Consider the following 24,105-nt stretch of genomic DNA (forward strand, 5'->3'; position numbering starts at 1 on the left):
AGCAAGCGCAAGGCCCTGGGTTCAATCCTCAGCTCCAAAAAGGAAAAAAAGAAAAATAAATATAGGATTAAGATTATAGCACATGTATAGTAACAAGTGAGAACCTAGATCCAGTACCCAGCATCACAAAAATAAGCTATCAATCACTTCAACTTGATAAAATCTTGAACAGAGACAATGTTGACTAAAAAGTAGAAATAATTACTAACCTGTGTTCTGCCTCAAGTGAACTGGAAAGAACATCAGTTTGTGGAAAGGTTGAAGAACGAATGATCTGTTGAGAAATCACTGAAGCATTGCCGTTCTCTTGTGGAATTTCATTTTCATCAAAGTTTCTGTTTATATCTCTTTCTTGGTGAGTACTATTGCTGTTATGCAAATTAAATGAGTCGTCATCCTGAATTTTAGGGAGTTTAAAAAATAAAGAGTGAGTTCTAAAGAACAGTTACTGACAACAAAAGAATCTATCTAGAATTTCATGAAAAATACATAAATCTAAATTATTCATCATTAAATTTCAAAGGTATTCTCACAAAAAAAAAAATACCTAAGACCAAAAAGATAAAGATGAAAGAAAAGAAAAAGGAATAATTATCCAGCTGGTACTTGTTATGTAGTCCCTGCTGGACACAGTATTGCATCAATCCTCCTGCTCCAGTCTACAGAGAATTATAGGCATGTACCACCTTTTTAAAAAAGGATAGATTTGTGTCCAGGCATGGTCTTGCACACCTGTAATTTCAGCATCTGACTGGGAGGCAAAGGATCAACAATTACATGTCAGCCTAGACTACTTACTTAAGACCCTGTCTGTCCATCCGTGTGTCCCCCCCCCCAAAAAAGATAAAACAACTAAATCCATGTATTTTTGCATAGAAAATGAAAAATACAAAATGAGAAGTTTCAGAAAAAAAGCTAGCTAGCTTTCTTTATGGGGAGATGAAATTTTTTACTACAATTTCAAAATAGGTTTATTGAAGGCTTATTTACAACTGTGTGTATAGAAGAGCACTCCTAAGGATGGAGGCCAGATTGGTTAAGTATCTATAAAGCTGCTGCCACCAATAGGTATGAAGAAAAAGGGGAAGACACCACAGAGATCATCAATGAGGGGGAGTCAAGGAACCAGCCTGTTGAAGATGCACACAGAAAGGGAACCAGGGGATTAGAGGCTCTGATCTCACTAGCTGCCTTTTCCATTTCCTGCTAGAGCTCCTCAAAACTGAATCAAGCTAAGAAAGCAGAGCTCATTTCTAATCCGGCTAAGGAATTCAGTGACTACACAGAACAGCAGTGACAACGAAGTCAAGCACATCTGAAACAATGTACAGAGCCGACCTGGACTCTAACATCAATGTTAGGTACCATCACAAATACTTCTGCCCAAAGCAGGTGTGTTGGTGCCCAGCTTTTCAGAGGTGGGGGCAGGAGAATAAGAAGTTCAAGGTTATCCTCAACTATACAGAGTTAAAGATCAGTCTGGACTATATAAGACCCTCAAATATTCCCACAAAGAAGACAGGAACCTGCTGGCATGGGCTTAGCAGGAGGAAAATCAAAGATCAAGTTTTAATTGGAGCTTATCAAGGTTCTAAATATTTACCCACCTAGTTTAAAAGTACATTCATGTCAAATCAAGAATCACTACAATTTCAATTACCTTCTCTGAGCCAGCATGGCTTTCATCTTCATGTTCCTCTTCTACTCTGTCCCTTTTCAATGCTTTCAAAAACTCGCTCTTCTTATCACTGCGCATTCGTGTCAGTTTAGTTAAACGAGGCTGCTGATTAAGTTTGTCAACAGGCGAGGAAGAATTTGAACGATTACACTAATGGGAAATTCAAAAATACTAGTAAACATGTAACTAGATAATCAATGTAAAAATAAAGTTCACAATTATCATAGCTTTTCATCATACACTTATTTTATAAGGTGAAACTGATTTCAAAGTATAGATCACAGTAAACTGTTATCTAAATGGGTTAGCTTAAGAACTTTCTTATTTCAGGTGTAATAAAGGTCAGATAACAAACAGAACTTAAAACAAAACATAAAACTTAAATACACAAAATCAGGAATTTATTGACTTTAAATATTTACACAGCACATAAAAAGCAATTTTTCTGGACATGCTACAGAGTGCTAGGGTTCTGAAACACCTCCAATAAGATTTCATAATCATTTATGCAATAGGATATCGTTGCATTGGATTTCCCCAGAGATTTCTGTGAGAGGAAGAGGGGGAAAAATAGTGACTTTTCATTTTTTTTTCTCTTGATGTTTAAGCAGTAGAAAATAAACATAATCTGAACGTTAGAACTGTGTAATAGCAACTTTTTAGTCCACAAAAATAAATCACAAGGCTTAATTGTTGACACTGAAGTGTGTATTAGAATTAAAGAACAATAAACCAGTTTAGAAACACTGGTCCCATTTTAACGTGAAAATTCTACAGATGAGGACATAAATTATACATGGTTTTGATATTCCAATATGGAACCTAAAACAACTTTTAGTCCAACGGCAGAGGTATCTTTAATCCTAGATTAGTCAAGAAACTCCCTACTGATTTTACAAAATAAAACGACTTGGGGAACCACATACTCACATATACTTTTCTTTCCTCTTCTCTTAATTTACTGTTACTACTAATAAAATGTCCATTATGCCCAGAACAAAACTGTACAAATTCTCCTTTCCTTCATAGCCAAGATTTAATTCTACAGTGAAAAATCCCACAAGCATCAAATAAACTACAATTATTTTAACGTGTCTGAACTAAATTCACTAAAAAAAAATTAAAGCACCTCATCTTTAATAAGTCTATGCATTTAATAAATTGTTAAACTATCAGGATTTAGCAAGTGGGCATCACAGCACAACCTATGTCAGGAAGCTAAGGAAGAATGGTCATTTATGAAAAGAGGCTCCAGACTAACCTGGGCCACACAATAATACCCTGGTCTTTACTTTTAAATATAGTACATTCCTCAGCCAGGGGTTGGTGACACACACCTTTAATCCCAGTACTTGGAAGGCAGAGGCAGGGGTGAGTTCCAGAACAGCCAAGGCTACCCAAGTAAAACCCTGTCTTAGGGTGGGAAGGGGGATTACATTTCTCAAGCAATGTTCAGTGACCTACCTCTTTCACTGAATTTGTTGATGGACTAATACTCTTAGCGGTAGACTTGAAAGTATTAAAGTTTCCAACACCATATGTAGATTCATGAGGAAAAGAAGTCCCAACTTTGTTTTCTTTAGTTTGGCTTTTCCATTGTGTAGGCTAAAAAAACACACCAGAATCAATAGTTACCAAAACAAACTCCTGAAAACAGGGAAAAGTGAGCACACTAAATAATGACCACATCTGGCTCACAAGAGTTCTCTCACACTACTTTCGCCACCTCTCCACGCTTCTTTGGCCTTCATGACTTCTATTTTATTACCGGGTTCTGTTGTTGTTTTATAGAAACAATATCTATCTACTCAGCCCAGGAGCTAGCCTAGAAGTCACTATCCTCATTATCAGGCCCTTCAGTGCTAGGATTACAGGTATGAACCCCAACATATGGCTCTATCTTTTTCTACAAATAAAACAGAGGTTTAATATGCAATAAAAACATCTAAATTTGGGGCTGAGAGATGGCTCAGCAGCTCTTGCAGACAATCCAAGTTCAGCTCCCAACACCAAAGTTAGGTGGCTCACAATCACCTGAAACAACTCTGACCTCTTCAGGTCCCTGCACATAGCCACACACACACACACACATACTCACACACGTGATTTAAAATAGTAAAGGGAACTCGGGTGTGCTGGCACATGCTTTTAATCCCAGCACTCTGGAGGAAGAAACAAGTGGATCTCTGTAAATTTGAGGCCAGGTTGCTCTACACAATGAGTCTAAGCCAGCCAGAGTTTCATAGAGACCTTGTCTCAAAAATTTTAAGTTTTTCTCTAACCTTCACCTGTGCATTGTAGCGCGCGCGCGCACGCGCACACACACACACACACACACACACACACACACACACACACACACACACCTACACACAAAATAATGTGATTTTTAAACTAATACAGTAATTTTTTAAATCGAAATCACTTTTTTTAAAGTAAATTTTTTAAGATTTATTTATTTATTATATATACAGCATATATGAATACAGTCCAGAAGAGGGCACCAGATCTCATTACAGATGGTTGTGAGCCACCATGTGGTTGCTGGGAATTGAACTGAGAACCTCTGGAAGAGCAGCTAATGATCTTAACTTCTGAGCCATCTCTCCAGCTCGAAATCACACTCTTATTTTAAAAATTTTTAAGAGTTAAGAGATTTTTTTTGTCTTATAATAAAACTCATGAGCATTTCAAAAACTTAAAACTGAGGACCAAGTAAACAGTATAATAATACATGTACCAAGCAAATAAATCCTAGTGCATCCAGTAGAGCAGAAATTATAAAAATTTAATTTTCTCTGCTCCTAAAGTAAAATAGTTTATATGTATACGAAGCTTCTTCTTATACCAGATGGAGACTACTACAAAAAAACAGCAACTGGTCAAGGTTCAGAGAATAACTGAGTTTGGAGTGCCACTTCACAAATGGGACATCTATCTGTAACAAATTTGGCTTAAACACAGGACTTACTTTTGTAGGTGGAACAGCAGGTTTGGGGACTAGGCCTTTATAAACACTCGGACCAGTTCCATTCTTAACTGGCTGTGACGGAAGGTTTCCTGCTACTGGGAATCCAGAGAGCTGTAAGTCTTTTGTATTACCTTTCTTAATGACCAGCATTCTTGGAGCTCTAGATTTAGGATTCGGGGGATATTCTGCATAAATAAAGCACAAGCATGTGTTATATACAATATCAAATTTTAGGATAAATGATCCCATCGAAACCTTAACTGCATTTTAAAAAATAGTATCAGCTGGTTTGGGGCAAAATAATCTAAGTGAGTAAAGTCAACATAACCTTATGAAACATAAGAGTTTGAGCAATGCCTACTAATACAGAAGACCACAGGCTAAGATGTAATTGGAAAACAAGAATTATATCTATACATTCTTCACTTATTTAAAAAAACTAAAAAGTTTTTATTTTAATATGACAGTTCTAGTTTCCCTTAAGCCAGTCTTAAAGTCAAAATTTCCTATTTTTTTCCAATCCTTTCATTATACTAACAAATTTATAATCAGTGAGTGAGGACCCACAATCCCAATACTTCTAAATGTCTATTAGATCCAACTATTAGTTAAAAATAAAAATTATCTTTCATTCAAATATTTACAGTCCATATTAATGTAACTTAAGGCATCATGTGAAGTCACTTTTCTGAAGTCAGTACTGGGAATAACTGCTAAATGAAGACGTTTTAAGACTACTGTGTTTGATGGAAATATTAATTTTTCGCTGGAATTTAATCAGTTTGTAAGTATAATCAAACAGGTATTACACATATCTATATTGTCACAATAAAGTATATCCTTCATGCCTTACAAAAAATTCTGAAAGCAACAGTTTCATAATTAGAAATTTTACAATAGCTAACTCAGATCAAAATCTCTGAAAATTTCTAAATTTAAATTAGCTCAGGATATTAATGGCATACTTTATTAACTGGTAAGATGGATAGATACTTGTGCTGATGGCCTGGCTCTAAACTACTAGATCAGCTTAACAAAACTATCAGCCAGGTGGTGGTGGCGGCTGCGGTGGTGGCGCACGCTTTTAATCCCAGCACCTGGGAGGCAGAGCCAGGCGGATCTCTGTGAATTTGAGGCTAGCCTGGGCTAGCGAAATCCAGGACAGGCACCAAAACTACACAGAGAAACCGTGCCTTGGGGATGGGGGTGACGGGATGACACACTATGAGTACTTCAAACTCTCCAAGATAAAACTGATTTACTATCTACTGCCATACTGACAGATAAAGAATGAGAACTTAGGACAAAATGAAAACAGGGTTACCATACCAAAATTTAAATATATGTTGAATTACTAGGGAAAATATCCAATGTATTGGTATCTAAAAGGCTTTTAAAAAAAGAAAAGAAAGAAACTTCAAGCACATAAGAACATAGTATGTCATCAATGTATAATTTTACTGAAGATTTTATTATACAATGAAGTCAAGGAAACCAAACATAGGGATGAAGATCTCAACTAGAGAACAATGAAGGACACCATTCTACTGTTAGTGGTTTATAATGAAAATATAATAAAAATTAATAAAAACCCAAGGATATGGCAGCCAAGGCAAGAGGATAAGGAGTATGAGGCCTGCTTGTGCTAAAACTGAGACCCTGCTCGATTCCTCCTAACAAAAAAGTTCCTTAAAGACAGTCATGATGGCACCTATAGTGTCTAGCACTTAAAAAAAGGAGATGGGAGATTGCTTGTGCCTAGGAGGACCAAAAACGTCTTCAGGAACATAGTATGATCTCATCTCCAAACAGGGGGAGGAGAATCCCTGATAGTCCAGTGGTTAGGATTCAGATTTTCAAAGGGGAGGAGGAGTTAAAATTAAATATAAGACAATTATCTTAGCCTTTAAATAACAGCAAGGAATCTGAGGCATAACTGATGTTTACAAAATACAAAAGGTAATTTTAAAGGTATCATCGCAGACATCAGGCTTTGAAACAGTATACCACAATTAAATATGACTAATGATTTCAATATGGCTAAGCAACTAAGTTCATCTTCCTTCCCTCATCGATTCTTCTATGTTAAATTACTGTAATGGGCTGGGTGGTGGTGGCACACGCCTTTAATCCCAGCACTTGGGAGGCAGACGCAGGCGGACTTCTGTGTTCAAGGCCAGGCTGGTCTACAGAGTTGAGGGCAGCTAGGACTGTTACACAAAGAAACGCTGTCTAGGAAGAAGTTCCTGTAATGGGTGTCAGCAGGACGGATACACTCCTATACACAATGCTAGATGGAGACATGAAGGGATGTTTCAGTTTAGAATGTGCACAGGGAAATACAACAGCTGAGAATGATTTAGTCTGACCCATGGACTCTCAGAAGCAATGACGTAAAATGAAAATAGCAAGATATGGCAGAAGAAGGAAAGAATTTTTCCAAGCAAAAGTCACAACCTAGTCTATGTGTTTAAACACCAAGAAAATGGGTTTGACACAGGCTGAAGACAGGAAGAAACACAATTTAATATATTAATCAATGATTTTTAAAAGTAGAAACAAGGATTTGAGAAGGTCCACATCAGCCTGCATTACATTCTCAGACCCCTAAATGGAAAAGGGGGTGTGGAATAAGAACAGGAGAGGAGGAGGCAGAGAAGACAGAAAGTAGATTGATAAGTTGTTTGTTTCTTTGAGCTTCAAGTTGATTCTGACTACAAATGTCACCTTTCCTAAAATTGGATTCCTTGAAGCAAGAAATATTCTGGCTGTTTCTTCAATGAGGTCCTCAGTGCAAAGAATGATGGAATGCCCTATAAAGAAGAAAGGTGAAGCCTAAGAAATCACTCTCAGAAGAATAAGCAGCAAAAGAGATCACAAAAGTACCAGAAGAAAGACGATAGGGAATTAGAAGGAAAAAAAGCAAATATTGTGTTATGCTCTGAGCATTTAAAGTATCATGATGCAGGAAAATAGGATTTGTACATGCTTGTCAAACTCTAATACTAACTTCCAAGTAGCTCTAACCTTATTTATTGTACAGCTTTATAGAAGTTGGTCTTTCACTTATTAAGATGCAGTCTTCTCTCATAATTACTACAAATTTTTGATATTTAACTTATACAAAATATACAGAAAAGGCGTATGCTATTTTCAACACAGTAATAACTCAAAAACTACACTTTTCCTAGAACTTAACATTAACATGTAAGAGAAGAAAAGAAAAAATTATAAGAGAAACATGTAAAGACATCTATATCCTATAAAGCTATTCTGAATAAACGATACAGAAGTTGCACAGTTAAGGAAATTTTGAGGCCAGTGAGATAGCTCAGCAGGTAAGGACACTTGTCAGCACACCTGACAAACTGAGTTCAATCCCCAAGGATCAACATGTTGGAAAGAGAAATGACTTCCACAAGTTGTCCTCTGATCCCTAAACACATGCCACTGCCATTTGTAAATACACAACTACAAAATAATAAACAAATACCATTTTTGAAGCAAGTTTTCTTAGGGATTGGAAAGATGGCTCAGGGGGTCGGAGTATTCACTGTGCAATCATAAAGACCAAAGCTGAAATCCCTAACACCTACGTGAAAGCTGGTGTGGCCCCACGTGTACCTGTGATCCCATCACTGTGGGGAGCAGAGTAGGAGGACCACTAGTTCTTACTGACTGCCAGGTTGAGTGAGATAACCCATCTCCAACAAATAATGTTAAATAATAATTAACAAAAAATGACAAAGCAAGAAACCCAACATTCTCTTCTGGCCTTGGTAGCCAAGTTTGGACCAAACCTGGGCTACAAAGTAAGACCCCATGTCAAACAGTCCCAGAGAGAGAGGGGTGCTCTTATTGCAAAAATGACCTATAAGTAATATAAGTGACAGGCAAACTAATCTGTACACTTAACTTACATTCACTTTACACTGTTTGATTATTTGTCTCTTTAGATTATTTCTCAATTCTTATACATCTTTGTAAGTATATGTTTTTAGAATGACATACTATCTCAGATCTTTGTCAACTGTTAATGAACTCCATTCAAGAACTCTAAAGCTAAATGTTTTAAATGTTCATATTATTTCCTCCTAGCCTCCTAAATATCTTAGAGCAAGTGACTTTTATTGTTGTCTTGTCACGTGTGTCCTCCCTTCTACCTACCAATGCAAGAATTAGCTTTTAAATTTCATAAATCAAAATCACTGGTAGGGTGAAAACTGGCTTTTCAGAGAAAAATTAGAATATTGCTACAAATAATAAAAAGGACACAGGTAGCTGAGACAGGAATATTGAACATTTGAGAACAACCTGGCTACAGAGCTTGAACACCTCAATTCACTGATTCAATCTCCTTTTCTGTCTTTCATTATAGTTTTCAGTTAACCAATTTCCTATCGTGAACACTTATTTTGACAGAGAAAAACAATCTGCTAAAAATCATTTCTAAAAAAGCATAGACAGCCGGGCGGTGGTGGCGCACGCCTTTAATCCCAGCACTCCGGGAGGCAGAGCCAAGTGGATCTCTGTGAGTTTGAGGCCAGCCTGGTCTACAGAATGAGTTCCAGGAAAGGCGCAAGACTACATACACAGAGAAATCCTGTCTCAAAAAACCAAAAAAAAAAAAAAAAAGACACTGTATTTTGCTTGTTTGAATGTTCTTATTTTAAAAATGTGTTTTGATCTACAGATATTTTAATCAAATAAGTTACCACTGTTAATTTTACATTAGTATTATCAACAGACACAGTGCCTTTCCTTTATGAGGTCTCCTGCTTTATTCATATACAGGACAGGTTTAAAGATACTTTACAAGCCACTTGTAATGGCAAATACAGGCAGGAAGGTCAGAATTCACGATCATTAAGACCTTGCCTCGGGCTAGAGAGATGGCTCAGTGGTTAAGAACACTGACTGCTCTTCCAGAGGTCCTGAGTTCAATTCCCAGCAACCACATGGTGACTCACAACTATCTGTAATGAGATCTGGCACCCTCTTCTGATCTGCAAGCAGAATACTATATACATTAACAAAATAAATCTTCTTTTAAATTAATTTATTTTTCTACTATCATCTTGATACAGTATAAATTCTTATCCTAATAGTGAAATGTTTCATTGAGGCTTGCCCAGTAATTGAATAAAACCAAAACTTAATTATAAGCCACAGTCATCCTAAGGTCCCCTATGCTATATATAGCCTCCCTGGTTCTGTGGGTTGCAGTCTGATTGTTCTTTGCTTTATATCTAGAATCCACTAATGAGTGAGTACATACCATGTTTGTCCTTCTGGGTTTGGATTACCTCACACAGGATGATATAATAAAATAAATCTTTAAAAAAGAAAAGAAAAAAGACCCTGCCTTAAGGTGGATGGGGGGAGATGGGAAGGAAGGGCTTTGCAAATATAAACAACTCCTATGATAAGCAACCTCAATGTCTCTTGTGCCAATTGTAGATGTATCCTGATTGTTAAATAAGAAACACAGAGCCAGTTGTAGAGTTAAAAACCACCCACGAGGTCAGAGCCAAAGCAGAAAACCTCTTTCTATCTGTGCTTCCTGAGTATTAGGATTATAAGTGTGTACCACCACACCCACCTAAGCAAGTCATGTTCCTGACTGAAGATTTTCCTCAAGCTGTCTACTCATACTCCATTAATTTATCCAACTCAGTCTTAAAAAGTGCTGCCTTCCCCTTATGATGCTAATTTTTTTCTTACTGTTTTTACACAAGACAGATAGTAAATAAATGTATTTCAATCAATACTCAAACAAAACAATCTATCACAATACTCTTAATCTAGTTTCTCAAAGACTTTACAGGTTTTCAATACATTATACTTCATTTAGTGTTAATTTCATTTCTCAACCTGTACGGTTCAAGCTAGCGAAGGTACAGTTCTCTAGCTAACAAAAATTTGGGGAAGGAGGTTAATAGTGGGGGATTGGTCACTTTGCTCTGGTTTAGAAGGTAAACAAAAATATCTTAATAATGTACCTTATACTAAAAAGTACTCTATCAGCTATGAGCAAAACCCAGAAGGTTATCGTATCATCAAATACACACAAATATAAATGCTGACCAGAAAACTACAGTAATTAAAACATTATTCTTGAATAACTTCATATCTTAACACTGACTGTTACAACAATCATGGTGGTATGCATAGAGCACAGTCTATTAGTACTTCTGAAAATTTCCAAGTCTATCGATAGCCACTGTGTCCTTGATTTCTTACACATACATAAACACTCATCTTTCCTTCTCTTTTTCCTCAACCTCCAAATTAAAAAACATAATTATTTTAAAATTCTCAGTTACTCACAGCCAAGTATCCTAAAATGCTATTTTAGCATTATGTTATTAAAAACACAGAGATTTCTTAATAGTCATTAATCTTTTGTACCAAACAGCTGTGAGTGATCCTGGTTAAGACAAAAATAGTATTGAAGTCCTAGGTATATAGAGGTTGGTAAAAGGTGTTACCAATAAAGCCAGCTAAATCCTAAGTAAAAATAAACTTAAGTAATGACTTTATTTTAAGTGGCTTAATTAATTTCTCTTAAGCCATTTTCTTAAGTTGGAGTATTATGTTACAAATAGGCTCATGTAGAGTGACAAAGTCATAGTCTGGGAAACAAATTTTTCTTGTTTTACATACTAAATTTTTGTTAGTAAATGTTTGCTTACCTGGAAGTATCACTAGAAAAGTTCTACTGAAGTCTTTGCTAAAATCCTCTCATCTTCCTCGGGAACATAGATAGCTATTCTAAATGTTGCTATGAGGAAAAGCATACTTGGGAACCCAGGGGGTAAAATAAGAAAGGAATAGTGAAGTGTGATACAATGAACAGTTTCATTGTATTTCTATGGGAAGTACTTGAATTTAACAATTAACCATTCCACAATTAACCTTTTGTTTTGTTTTTAATGCAGACACATATCTTACTTTACCTAAACAAATAATTTACCTCCCATTTAAATATATTTTCAACTAGTATTCAAAATCCTTAAATCAACTCTGAAAACAGCAGAACCAAAATCTTTATATTAATACATTTTAGTCTAGTTTTCATAACTGTCTTTGTCTTTAAATCATTTCTAAGATTAAGTCAACCAAGGACCATACCACATTAGTATATCTTATAGTTTGTATGACAAATGCTGACATTCTTGACTTTTAAATTTTACTTCCATTCCACTAGAATCCAAATTATCCCTAATTTCTTAGAGATTCTATTTAACACTTTTCAGGAGATTCTATATTCTTATGCAATCAGTTGTTCCCAGAAAAACTGAATAATAAGGAAACATACCTAAGAGAGGAGCTTGGGAGATTTTTTTGGTTGGGTATGTGTGTGTCTGGGCGTGTAGGCCTGGGGAGAGTGGTAGAAATACTAATTTGCAATACAGAAAAAACAATGCCATTCACATGGTTCTAACAAAAAGGTCTGACCACCCCCTCCCCCACCCTCAAAAGCCATTAAATAAAAAGGGAGATCAAAAGAAAACAAAATAATTCCCCAGTTTCACTCCATAAATACAATTAAGACCAGCACAGGAAGTGGCAAAGTTTAAAATAATGCCATTATCATTAGGACTAGCATGCTACCATAAGCCACAATCCTTTAGTTTTAGTAGGCTGTTGGTTTTCAATTAAAAAATTACAAATGAACATGTGTTTTAAAAGGATAACATTTTTAATTTGGTACCAATTCAAGTTTATTTTTCAGAAATCTTATGAATTTTCCATTATTTTAAACTTCACTTGAATCTTTTAAAAACTTTCTAATTTGTACTATGAGTGCAGTTTCTTCTGTAAGATCTTATCAAATTCAACTCAGCAGTTTTAAAGGGAGTTATTTACCAGAAACTCAGTAAGCTTAAAAATCAAATTTCAAATATGGGCTAATCAAAGGAAAATCTATACAATTAGTTTAATAGTCTACACACATTAACTAGAAGTACTTATTTTCCCACTTAGACAAATTTCAATGATAAAAAAACTAAAATTTAAACTATATATTGAATTATTTGAGATTATCAAGACTGCTCTCAAAACTGCATTAACCTGGAATCATTCTCAAAAAAGATCAAATACTGAATGTCACTAGCATGTGTAAATTAAGTATCTCAAATAAAATTTATACCCAAATTCCTTTCTTTAAAAGGTATTACTTCTGTATCTTAGCAAATCAGATGCAGTTATTAAAGAGTATCCTATTTTATACTTTTTAAAAAGGCAACCTACAAATACAATATATTCTGTCCCTCAAAAAAATAGGTAAAAAATTACTTACCCCATACACCCGCAGCTAAAGATTTATTCTGATTTGGTTCTCTCTCATATTCAGGATTTAAAGATGGCTGAAAGAAAATTAAATTTAAAAATGTAACAAGGCATTTAAGTGTTTCACATAGCAAAGGTCCTTAAAACAATCACATGGTTGCACATCTTTTATAACTGAGGAACATGGTTCCATCAGCTCTTCTTAGTTATAATACTAATTCTCCATAAACTTTGCTTTCAATTTTCTCTGCTAACCATCAAAATGTCTGTTTATTCTCACTGCTAATTTGAGACAAAGAGAATCTTTACCTTCACCTTACTACCTGAAGACTATCTGGATTAAAGTAGAGAACACAGACACAGGGTGAGGATGTAGCACAAGGGCAAAATGTTGGTCCAACACGTGCCAGGCCCTGAGTTAAAAGATTGACACTACCTATCAAAAGCCAAAACCCCACAGAGCCAAGGTGTCTACTGGCCCCTATAGTAGCTGCTACTTAGAAAGGATAGGAAACAATGGCTTTTGTCAAGTAGTTCAAAGAAGAGGAAGACAGCAGCAAATGGGAAAACCCCAGTCAGAAGTATAATGTTTTCTGCAGTACACAGTGATGACCAAAGAGATGAAAATTACACTCTTCACAATTCTATTATGTGTTGTATCAATGGAGTGTTTCTGTTAACACACTCATTCTCAGCACTTGGGAGGATGAGGCAAGAGAATTCAGAACGCCATCCTGAGTACATAATGAGTGAGGACAGACTGGGCTACATGAGAGCCGTCTCAAAGAAACAACAGAAAGAACTAAATAGGACTGTATGCTAGTCAACTTTTTTCTATAACTTGCATAGATAAACCCGGTCTCAAAAGAGAAACAGAAACCAACATAGACATTCCCAAAGCAAAGTATGAAATTTATTTCAAAGGGTGCTTAGGATTATTCAAAAGAGATATGAGCATTAATGGTACTCTAAAGCGAATCTTGGTAAATGTTTAGACTCTAGAATCCTAACACTTAACAGTTTATTTAGAGTAATTTCACAGTATACCAGGTTACTTTTCATATTACCTGGCAACATAGTCTGCTTTAAGGAAGACACTTAATACTTATAATGAATAAAATGAATCTAAGTACAAATTCTTTATGTACAGAAATTAATTATTACTAGCATGGAACTAACATTACTATAAAGCCCCATAAAAACATATGTTTACCAGTATAAGTGATTTCTTCACAGAAAAGAACTAAATAGAATTAAGTTTATTTGGTGGCTATATATGCTTTTCTTAATTATATGACAGTATTAAATATACTATTGTAAACTGTACTTATATACATATGCATTTGTGTGTGTGTGTGTGTGTGTGTGTGTGTGTGTGTGTGTGTGTGTGTACTACTTCTATACTCCAGGTCGAAAAAGTTACAATAACTGATTATCACTATCTTAGGTCTGGAGGTAAGGGACAATAAAATAGCAGCAATTATGATGGGGTGGGTTTTTTTTGGGGGGGGGGATGAAATAGGGTCTCACTCTGTATCCTTGGCTGGCCTCAAACTCACAGAGATCAGTCCATCTCTGTCATCACTTCAGGCAGCCATTAGTTTTTATTATGCGCTTACTATGTATATGCTCAGTGCTGACCATTGAATAATGGATAAAATGTACAGGTAACATATGGATTGAACAGGATGTATCTGATATTTAGGAACCCTCTTCCCTCCCTCCTCCCCGTCTCATGCATACATAACAAAAAGGCCATGTATTTGAAAAAGAGGATGAGAAAAGGAAAATGATATATTATAATCCTACAAATAAAAATATTTTTAAAAGAGCTTACAATGTGCTTACTATGTAGTTAATTCACTACATTGTTTAATGCACTATTATCCCCAGTTTGATGATGTAAGTTAAATTATCTGGTGATTATCTAGAGGAAAAAAACAGACCACTCAAATGGTAAGGTACAGAAATGTCCAATGTTACTGGATAATATCTAAAACAAATCATTTCCCCTAACCACTCCCCTGCCCTAAATCCAATCTGTCAAATCCTTTCCTAGAGCTACCTGAAATAAGGCCAAAAGATAACCAAATACCTTATCTTTGGTTATCAAAGCTCCAAACAAAGCATCACTGTTTTTTCTCACCAGTCCTCCACTGGAATAACTTAGAAACTAAAATCTTTTTACACTAAAACTTATCCTTTCTTCCTCCCAGGTTTTGTCTTGAGTTTTTGTGGTAATGGGGATTGAACCCAGAGCTCTGAGCTACACACATTCCCAGTTTCTTAGTGCAACAAGCCGTGTTCCTTTTGGTCAGTTAAGTCCCAGACTCAATGTTGCAAAGAAGCCTCTCTTGACTTCCCTTACCAAAGTATCTACTCAGTCACTTCCTCTTAAAATTCTCAGCAGTTCACAAGTTATTTTCTCATTTGATGTTGAGTCTTCCCACTAGGAACAGCTCCATGAGAACACAGATTCTGCCTGTCATATTAATCTATATATCCTGCATGCCATCAACAGCAACATACTAATACAACCACTCAAATACATACCAAGAAACAGTAATAATAATAAAAGTACTGGTTCTCTCTACTTAAACAACATATGAATTTTAAATTATCAGGAATGAATCAGAGCCAAGCACAACAGTGTACACCTATGTAAACCCAGTACTTGGGAAGTGAAGAAAAAGCATCAGAAGTTAAGACTATCCTCAGCCAGAGTAAGCCTGGGACCAACATAGGCTACACAAGATCTTAACTCAAAACAAACAACACAACAACAAAACCCAAAGTAAAACTGCTTACTGGGTCACCTTTCTGTAACTTAAGAAGCACCGTGTTTAAAGAAGGCATACTGAGTTTAAGGAACAAGAAAAGATGAAAACTCTGCTTTCATTTACCCAAGAGGATCACATAAGCCCAGGAGTTCCAGACAAGCCTGGGCAGCATAGTAAAACTCAATTGATCAATTAGTAAAATACATTTTCAAGACCACGCGTGCATGAGTGGTTGCTTGTGTGTGTCTGTGTATGTGTGTCTGTGTGTGTCTGTGTGTTTGTGTGTGTACATGTGCAAATAAGAGATTATGAGGCACTTGTAAATAAACCACTAAACTCATGGGGCTTCTAGTTCTAAGGAGAAGCATTCAATTTTCATAAGAAATGAAAACAACATAAATATGCCAAAATGTTCTGGAAGAGGTTGGAAGGGAGGAAGAAAGAAACCGGTTTTTGTTTTTGGTTGTTTTTTTTTTTTAAGATTTATTTATTTATTATGTATGCAGTGTTCTGTCTGCATGTATATCCCTGCAGGCCAGAAAAGGGCACCAGATCTCATTACAGATGGTTGTGAGGCACCATGTGGTTGCTGGGAGTTGAACTCAGGACCTTTGGAAGAGCAAGCAGTGCTCTTAACCTCTGAGGCATCTCTCCAGCCCAAGAAAACTGGTTTTAAAGCAGAGTTAGTGACCAAAAAATTCCCTTTAGAGTGGCCAGGGGAGATAGCTCAGGAGGTTAAGGTGCCTGCTGTCAAACCCAAAGGACACACATTGTAAGAAGAAAATCAACTCCCTGCTGTTATTTATCCTCTGGAGGCTGTGTCTATCTCAGCACTTGGAAGGTAGAGACAGGCACTGTGAGCTCAACGCCAGTCTGGTCTACACTGTGAGTTCTAGGACAGCAAGAGCCTCATGGTGAGACCCTATCTCAAAACATTAGTACTAAGAACAATATTTAGCACAGTATATACTTTCGTTAATTTCACAGCAAAGGTATTGTATTTACCTTTTTTATTATATTAGTGGACATGACTAAATACCCTAGAAAATTAACAGAAAGGAGGAAGTATTTATTTTAGTGCATGGTTTCAGAAAGCTCAATTCACTAGGGAAAGTCATTGTGCAACAGAAAAATTCGAATCATGGGAGTAGGAAACAAAAAAAGGAAGTAATTCCTTTTATTCCATTTGTTCCCCAAGCCCATACTCAGGATGAGTCTTGCCCTCTTTTAATCCTCTGGAACTGGCAGCCTGGTCTACATAGCAAGTTTCACAAAGTCCAGGGCTACATAGTGAGACCTAGTCTCAATAAAACAAAAAGCCAGGTTAATCTTGACCTCCACAAACACACTGTGGCCTGAACTAACACACATACACACACACACACACACACACACAAAATTAAGAGGTAATAAAAAAAATCGTGTGATTCCTTATAAAATATGAAGTTTAAAATAAAGTAGACAGAACTAGGCATAGTGACTCATGCTTGAGTTGAACTCAGCCGGAGCTGAAGCATGAAACCTTGACTCAATACAAAACACCCACAACTGAACAAACACCTGTTAGAATGACCCTACAGAAAATTACCAGTACTAATATAAAAAGAACAACGACGACAAAAACCTACGAGTGCCTTGACACTGAAATGGCACTTGCAGAAACATCATTTGTATTAAAATTATAGAAACTTACAAAGTCCTCAGCCTCAAACTGTCTGCGTTCTCTCTTGTCTTCTTTCCTCCCAGTGTCATTGTCAGGGATGCTGTTTTCATGTAGTCCTTGGCTTTTTCCAGAATGGAAAAGACTGCTACGAGAACGGGAATTTCCACCATGGTATCCCCCTCGATGATTTATGTTTTCTGTACCATTTCTGCCATGCGTACGCCATCCATTTTTTTCTTTCCTCCCAAAATTACCTTTATTTGATAACAGTAAAGTAATATAAATTCAAAGACAGTTATACTTAGTCACTGAATAGCAATCAAAACATCCTAAAAAAGACTATGAAAAAAATCATGAAGTCTATCATTCCTTAGCAAATTTTACCTCCGTTAGGACGTCCAATGCCAGAATCAAAGCCATCTGAAGAGTTGTGTCGTCGACGACTCACATCATAACGATTTTCTGTCCATGAAAAACTTTCAGAATGCTTCTCAAAATTCAATGATGACTGAAATAAATTAAAATAAATACATTTATTAAGCCTAAATTTAACTTTAAACCAGTAGCAAATCAACTTATTTCTAGGAGTTTAAATGGTTAAGAATACATGCAGTTATTTCCAAGCTATTAAAATATGTATGAAGTTAATCATACTGTTATTCTTTTTCCTTCTGCTTTACCAAAAAAAGCAAACTTTTCTGAAAGAATTCAAGAACTACACCTACTTTTCCAATAGTAAGCAATAGTAGCAATAAAATACCCCAAGACAAACAAGTAAAAACATGATGCATTTTAACAACATATAAAATTATATAAAATTCTGTACTACATTCTATTTAATGTAAATATTTTCATTCTTTTGTTTTGTTTCGTTTTGTTTTTTTTTTGGTTTGGTTTGGTTTGGTTTTTTCCAACACAGGGTTTCTCTGTAGCTTTGGAGCCTTTCCTGGAACTTGCTTTGTAGACCAGGCTGGCCTCGAACTCACAGAGATCCACCTGCCTCTGCCTCCTGAGTGCTGGGATTACATGTGTGTGCCACCACTGTCTGGCCAACATTTTTATTCTTTTTTTCTACATCAAGAAAAATTGTCAAGTGTGAAACATTTTTAAGTTCCTTAGACTTCATAAAATAGTTAAATACAAAAAGTAAAAAAGAGGAAAAGAATACAGAGTAACTATTTCAAAAATTAAGACTACAAAGTACAAGCTATTTATAATGGTTATTTAATGTATATATGCTGTGGATATCGCTCTGTACAAATAAAATGCTGATTGGCCAGTGGCCAGGCAGGAAGTATAGGTGGGACAAGAGAGAAGAGAATTCTGGGAAGTAGAAGGCTGGGGAGAGAGACACTGCCAGCCGCCGCCATGAGAAGCAACATGTAAAGACACTGGCAAACTGTACCGCCGCCATGTTGGGAAGCTGAGGTGGGCGGAGTCAGCAGCCACAGCGGCGTTTCAGTCTTACAAAGATGGATATTACACAGAGAATCTGGTTTATGTTGTCTTTGGGATTTTTAACTGCAGAAAAAGATTTGATCGTAAAAGCTGTTGAGTTAAACAAATATGTAAATTTTAAAGGTAACTTGACTTCAAAATTTGGATATAAGGATATGTTGCTTTGGAAAAGAGTCTCTGCTTTTGTTTTCACAGAAAGCCAGAGGCTATGGATTTGTTCCACATTAAGATACATCAGGCTTCATCAGCCAAGACCACCTGAAAGGTCTCCGATGACACCATGGCCCAGATGATCCAACATCCAGAATGGTTTCAAGACAACTGGCTCAGAGGTTCACCCTAATGGACTACTCCATAATCCTAAAATTTTCTTTGTGTCCCCATAAGATACAGCGCCCCCCTCCAGCAGGAAGTAGTAAGACAAACTACGCCCACATTCCCAAAATTATCAAGCTGGCTTTGGAGATGGAATTGGCTCACTCCTTCTCTAAACCCAGACATATTGCTAAAAGGAAAGGTTAAGAGATTCTTATGTCCCAAATCAGAAGAGCCCTCTGGTGTGGGACAGACAAAAAACAATATTTTTCTTTAAAACAGGTTGATTATAAATGTGATCTCTTTCTAAAGAAAAAGAGGGGATATGATATAGATATAATAGGATAAAAGGGTAGATTAAGGAACTTACTTCTAAAGAGCAACAACTTGTTTAAAATGTTTTACATTGGTATAGATTTTAGTCTATTGATACAAACTTAAAGTTAATTTTGTTATACTATGTATATATTTCTACTTGTGTTTAAGGTATTATGTTTGTATAGCTCATTTAAAATTGTAATGGATAATTAAAAATAGATTAATCATCTGTGATAATCATACTCATAGCCATGTTAGTTAAGTCTTCTGGGTATACATAGAGATATTTCAGATAGATAGGTAATCTTCAAATACTTCAAAGACCTTCAGAATACGGCATTTAAAATATTTTTAAAATTTAGACTTTCTGGACAGTTAGACATGTCTGCTCCTGGCAACACCGATTTACTTCAGAGACAACGATGGGCATTGAAGACACTTTATATCTTATCTTCACCTTTGCAAAAATAGCCATTTGGGCAAGAAACTATTCTTGCTTGGACTGCTTGATCAACTGGACATGCAGGACCCATACAAAGGTGACCACTGAACTTTGTTTGACAAAATGGTCCTTCAGGTTCCTGCTTCGCAGAGGAAACTGCCAGACATTCTACAGGACACTGAGAAAAGTGACCGAGAGACTCTAGACCTGTGGGCTGAAGACAGATGCCCCAACTTTACAAAGGAACATTAGGTGACTGTCCAGGCTGCCAGCTGTCTCTGTCTACTCTTGCAAGACTCCTGAAAAATGCTTACATCCTTCTCCCGGTTTTCAGGTAATATTATATCCTTCTGAGGTCTTTGATGTGGTTGAAGACTAGATAGTTATAATTTCCTCAGTTATGATACAAGATAAGTTAGATATAAAACCTTAGACTCACAAATATAAGATAGATAGGATATCTTCTTTAATATTGTAACTGTAATTCTTGCTTGATAATTGTTATCTGTAATTTTACTATGTGAAAGTTAACCTTCCTTTTTTAACAAAAAAGAAAAGGGGAAGTGCTGTGGATATCGCTCTGTACAAATAAAATGCTGATTGGCCAGTGGCCAGGCAGGAAGTATAGGTGGGACAAGAGAGAAGAGAATTCTGGGAAGTAGAAGGCTGGGGAGAGAGACCGCCAGCCGCCGCCATGAGAAGCAACATGTAAAGACACTGGTAAGCCACAAGGCATGTGGCAAAGTATAGACTAACAGAAATGGGTTAATTTAAGATAGAAAAAGCAGATAACAAGAAGCCTGCCACAGCCATACAGTTTGTAAGCAATGTAAGTTTCTGTGTGCTTTCTTGGTTGGGTCTGAGCGACTGTGGGACTGGTGGGTAAGAGAGATTTGTCCTGACTGGGCCAGGCAAGAAAACTCTAACTACATATATATGTGAATGATATAATCATAATCAAAATTCCCAACCATTACAAAAATTTATTTAGTAAAGGGATTTATGTGTCATCAGAAAATGGAGGTAGGGGGAGGTATAGTAGTGCCCGTTCTTTCTTTCTTTTTGAGACAAGGTCTCAGTGTGTACCCTTAATGGGCCTAGAAGCCTAGCTGACCAAGCTGACCTGAAGAGGAAGGGCCTCCTTAAAAAGAAGATGGAAAATCCATGAACTGGGAGATACAATAAGCTTTAGGAAACAATACAAATAATGATACCCTAACACGGAAAAGTAAGCAAAGGTATTCTTAGAAATAGACTAGAAATACCTAGTCCCTTTAGAGTCCAGATGTGTCCCTAAGTCCCAGATGCTGCGAAGAGTTCCAGGATTGCCCTTATGGTTTGGGACTAGCTTTGGTCTGATTTTTCACTTGGTATGCCTATAAATGGCAATGTTTACTCTGTGCTATTATATACTGAAGTATGAAACTTATTTAATTTAAGGGGAGATTACCTTGAATTTCAGAAGAGACAGTGGATTTCTGAATAGTGTTAGGACTGTGATAGATTATGAAAACTCTGGAAAGTGAAACAAATGCATTTTGCATCATGAGATGGCTAAGGGCCTGTGCCAGATTCAGAATGGAATGTGTTTGAACACTTAAATCGCCAGTTGGTGGCACTGTTTGGAAAGTTATGGAACCTTAGGGAGGTAAGCCTTGCTGGAAGAGGGAAGGAGGCACAACCCACTTTAGACTTCACAGCAGAACCCTACTCTCTGTTCACGCTCTGCTTCCTGTCTGTCCATGTACTGTTATCAGCCTGTCTCCAACTCCTGCTGCCACCAGGGGATGATTCCCACAAACCATAAACCACAATAAAGGAGAGGAATACAATAATAGTTTTGTGCATCAAGTGAAAAGACAAAATTTAGTGATACAAAGTAAAGGCTAGTAAGCGTATACACAGATAATACATGCCTACAAAATTGGCCAGTTGCCATATTGAAGTAACACAATCAAATATTTTTACAATTAATGCAAACAAGAGACTAATCTACAAGTAAATAGCTATTAGTTTAGAGAGTGGAGGTATTAACTGCATGACCAACCAAATCTGCTTGACATCTATCAGGTAATAAGAAGGGAACTGGAAAATTCTGACAAGCCCTCTCTCTCTCCTCTCTTCTTTTACTGTCCTTACTTCTAGATTCCTACTTCCATTAAAGAACTGGGCTAAATACTCAAAGTTTGAAGTGTCAAAAGAACCCGGTATTTTACTGGTTACAGACAAGGTTTGTAATGTGATCATGTTTTATCGTAAAGTGAAAGTGCTAATCTGGAAATAGGTATACAATACAAACCATCTTTTACTTAACAGCAACACTCTTTACAGGCTAAAGTTACTTGCAAACACAATGAAGTTAGGTGGTAACAGACTCCACCCAATTTAACAATGCTTTAGCATAGCAAACTAGTTTGGAAAATGTACGTGGCCAATTTCTAATTATTAGTGTGTAAGAAAATACAAATAAATATTCATATTATTCCAAATTTGAAGAGTACATGGACTCATATGTAAATATTATAGAACTAAAAACCTGAAAGAATTTAAAATAACATTACTCTCTACCTACTTTCTTTCAGAGAAATTTTTTTTCTATTATTTGGTATCCCTAGATCAACATTATGATGACTTTTTGTGTGGCTTCAATATTCACTAAGATTCTAAAAACAAATTGTTATCAGTTATTATTGTGACCACACATATCTGAACATAAAAAGGGGGACTTAGAGAAATTGCTAGAAATTTAGGCAGAAAATGAAACCAAATTATAGGCATTAATATACATCATAATTCGACCTTGTTTCTTGATCTTAAATACACAATTAAACAATCAATGAATTTTGGTTATTATAATAAAGCTATAGTCATGAAAATAATTCCTGTCGGGGCGGAGAGAGACGGATGGACAGTAATCAATAGGGCCTCCAATCTCTGGAACCTTCATACGCAACATGGTAGTAAACTCCAATCTCAGCCACTTCCCTATGATTTTCCTTGTCCAAACAACTTGCTGTCTCTTCTGTTACCCTACCCCCCCTTTTCTTTTGCTCTCCTACCCCCAATTTTCTTTCTCTTTCTCTCCCTCCCCACCTCTCAAAAATAGGTGTGTAGACCAGGCTGGCCTCAAACTCAAAGAGATTTGCCTGCCTTTCTCTGTCTCTCTTATACTTTTTAACACAATACAAATGCCAATTTGATATTTGTCCTGACTCCATAATTAATCAATTCACAATGCCTTTCTCAAACCAAATTGATTTTGTATGCTGAACTATGACCCTCTACTAATCTTTAACCTACTGTCCTTTCTATGATATTCAATACTGGCAAAAGTCTCCTCCTTTTAAAAATGCTTGTCTTGCTGGGTAGTGGTGGCACACACCTTTAATCCCAGCACTCAGAAGGCAAAGGTAGTCGGATCTCTGAGTTCAAGGCCAGCCTGGTCTACAGAGTTAGTTCCAGGACAGCCAGTGCTACACAGAGAAACCCTGTTCAAAAAAAAAAAAAAAGTGTTGTTTTAAAGTGGAGTATCACATTTGCAATACCAGTACTTGAGAGGGGAAAAAGCAGGATGATCAAGAGTTCAAAGTCAGCCAGGGATTCAAAGACCCTATCTCAATTACTCAATCAAACAGGTAAGAAAAGGTCTTCCTGTGTTTGTTTCTGGACATGGGGTTTTCTGCCATATATAAAAAGGAGTCAGCACTCGGGAGGCAGAGGCAGGTGGATCTCTGTGAGTTTGAGACCAGCCTGGTCTACAGAGCTAGTTCAGGACAGGCTCCAAAGCTACAGAGAAACCCTGTCTCGAAAAAACAAAAAACAAAAACAAACAAAAGGAGTGGACAACTCTCACGTCTTCCTCTTCCTCTGTGTGATTCTATACGCATTCATTCATACTTCACATCTAATAACCTGAATAGTCCAGATTCTTTTACCATTTCAGATCTTACTTCTGATCAACATTCTCTACTGATAACACACTGATATTTCTCAGTTTGGGTTTGTTTTTTGTTTTTGTTTTTGTTTTTCATTTTCATTCATTATTATTGGGGGGGGGGGGCACAATCTCCTAAGGCAAAGTTTTCTCCTTCCACTTTCATGATAGTTCAAGGATTAAACTGAAGGTTGCATAACAAGTGCTTTTATCCATCCACTGAGCACTCTTAAATTTAGACATATCCAAAC

General features: G+C 36.5%; 1 protein-coding gene across 3 annotated transcripts in view; it reads right to left on the reverse strand.

Moving 5' to 3' along the window:
• Positions 1-24,105, reverse strand: part of Gpbp1 (GC-rich promoter binding protein 1) — a 77,437-nt gene that overhangs the window by 16,706 nt on the left and 36,626 nt on the right. For 2 of the 3 annotated variants that reach the window (XM_036207048.1, XM_036207049.1), the window contains exons 4-11: positions 17,772-17,895; positions 17,418-17,641; positions 12,955-13,021; positions 11,971-12,030; positions 4,650-4,834; positions 3,143-3,283; positions 1,661-1,828; positions 210-397 (exon numbers count right to left, since the gene is read on the reverse strand). In XM_036207048.1, the coding sequence (XP_036062941.1) occupies positions 210-397; positions 1,661-1,828; positions 3,143-3,283; positions 4,650-4,834; positions 11,971-12,030; positions 12,955-13,021; positions 17,418-17,641; positions 17,772-17,895 (1,157 nt within the window). The remainder of the gene's footprint in view (positions 1-209; positions 398-1,660; positions 1,829-3,142; positions 3,284-4,649; positions 4,835-11,970; positions 12,031-12,954; positions 13,022-17,417; positions 17,642-17,771; positions 17,896-24,105) is intronic. The other variant, XM_036207050.1, reaches the window with a different exon arrangement.

The sequence above is a fragment of the Onychomys torridus genome, chromosome 15, assembly GCF_903995425.1.
Source record: "Onychomys torridus chromosome 15, mOncTor1.1, whole genome shotgun sequence".
NCBI classification, from domain to species: Eukaryota; Metazoa; Chordata; class Mammalia; order Rodentia; family Cricetidae; genus Onychomys; species Onychomys torridus.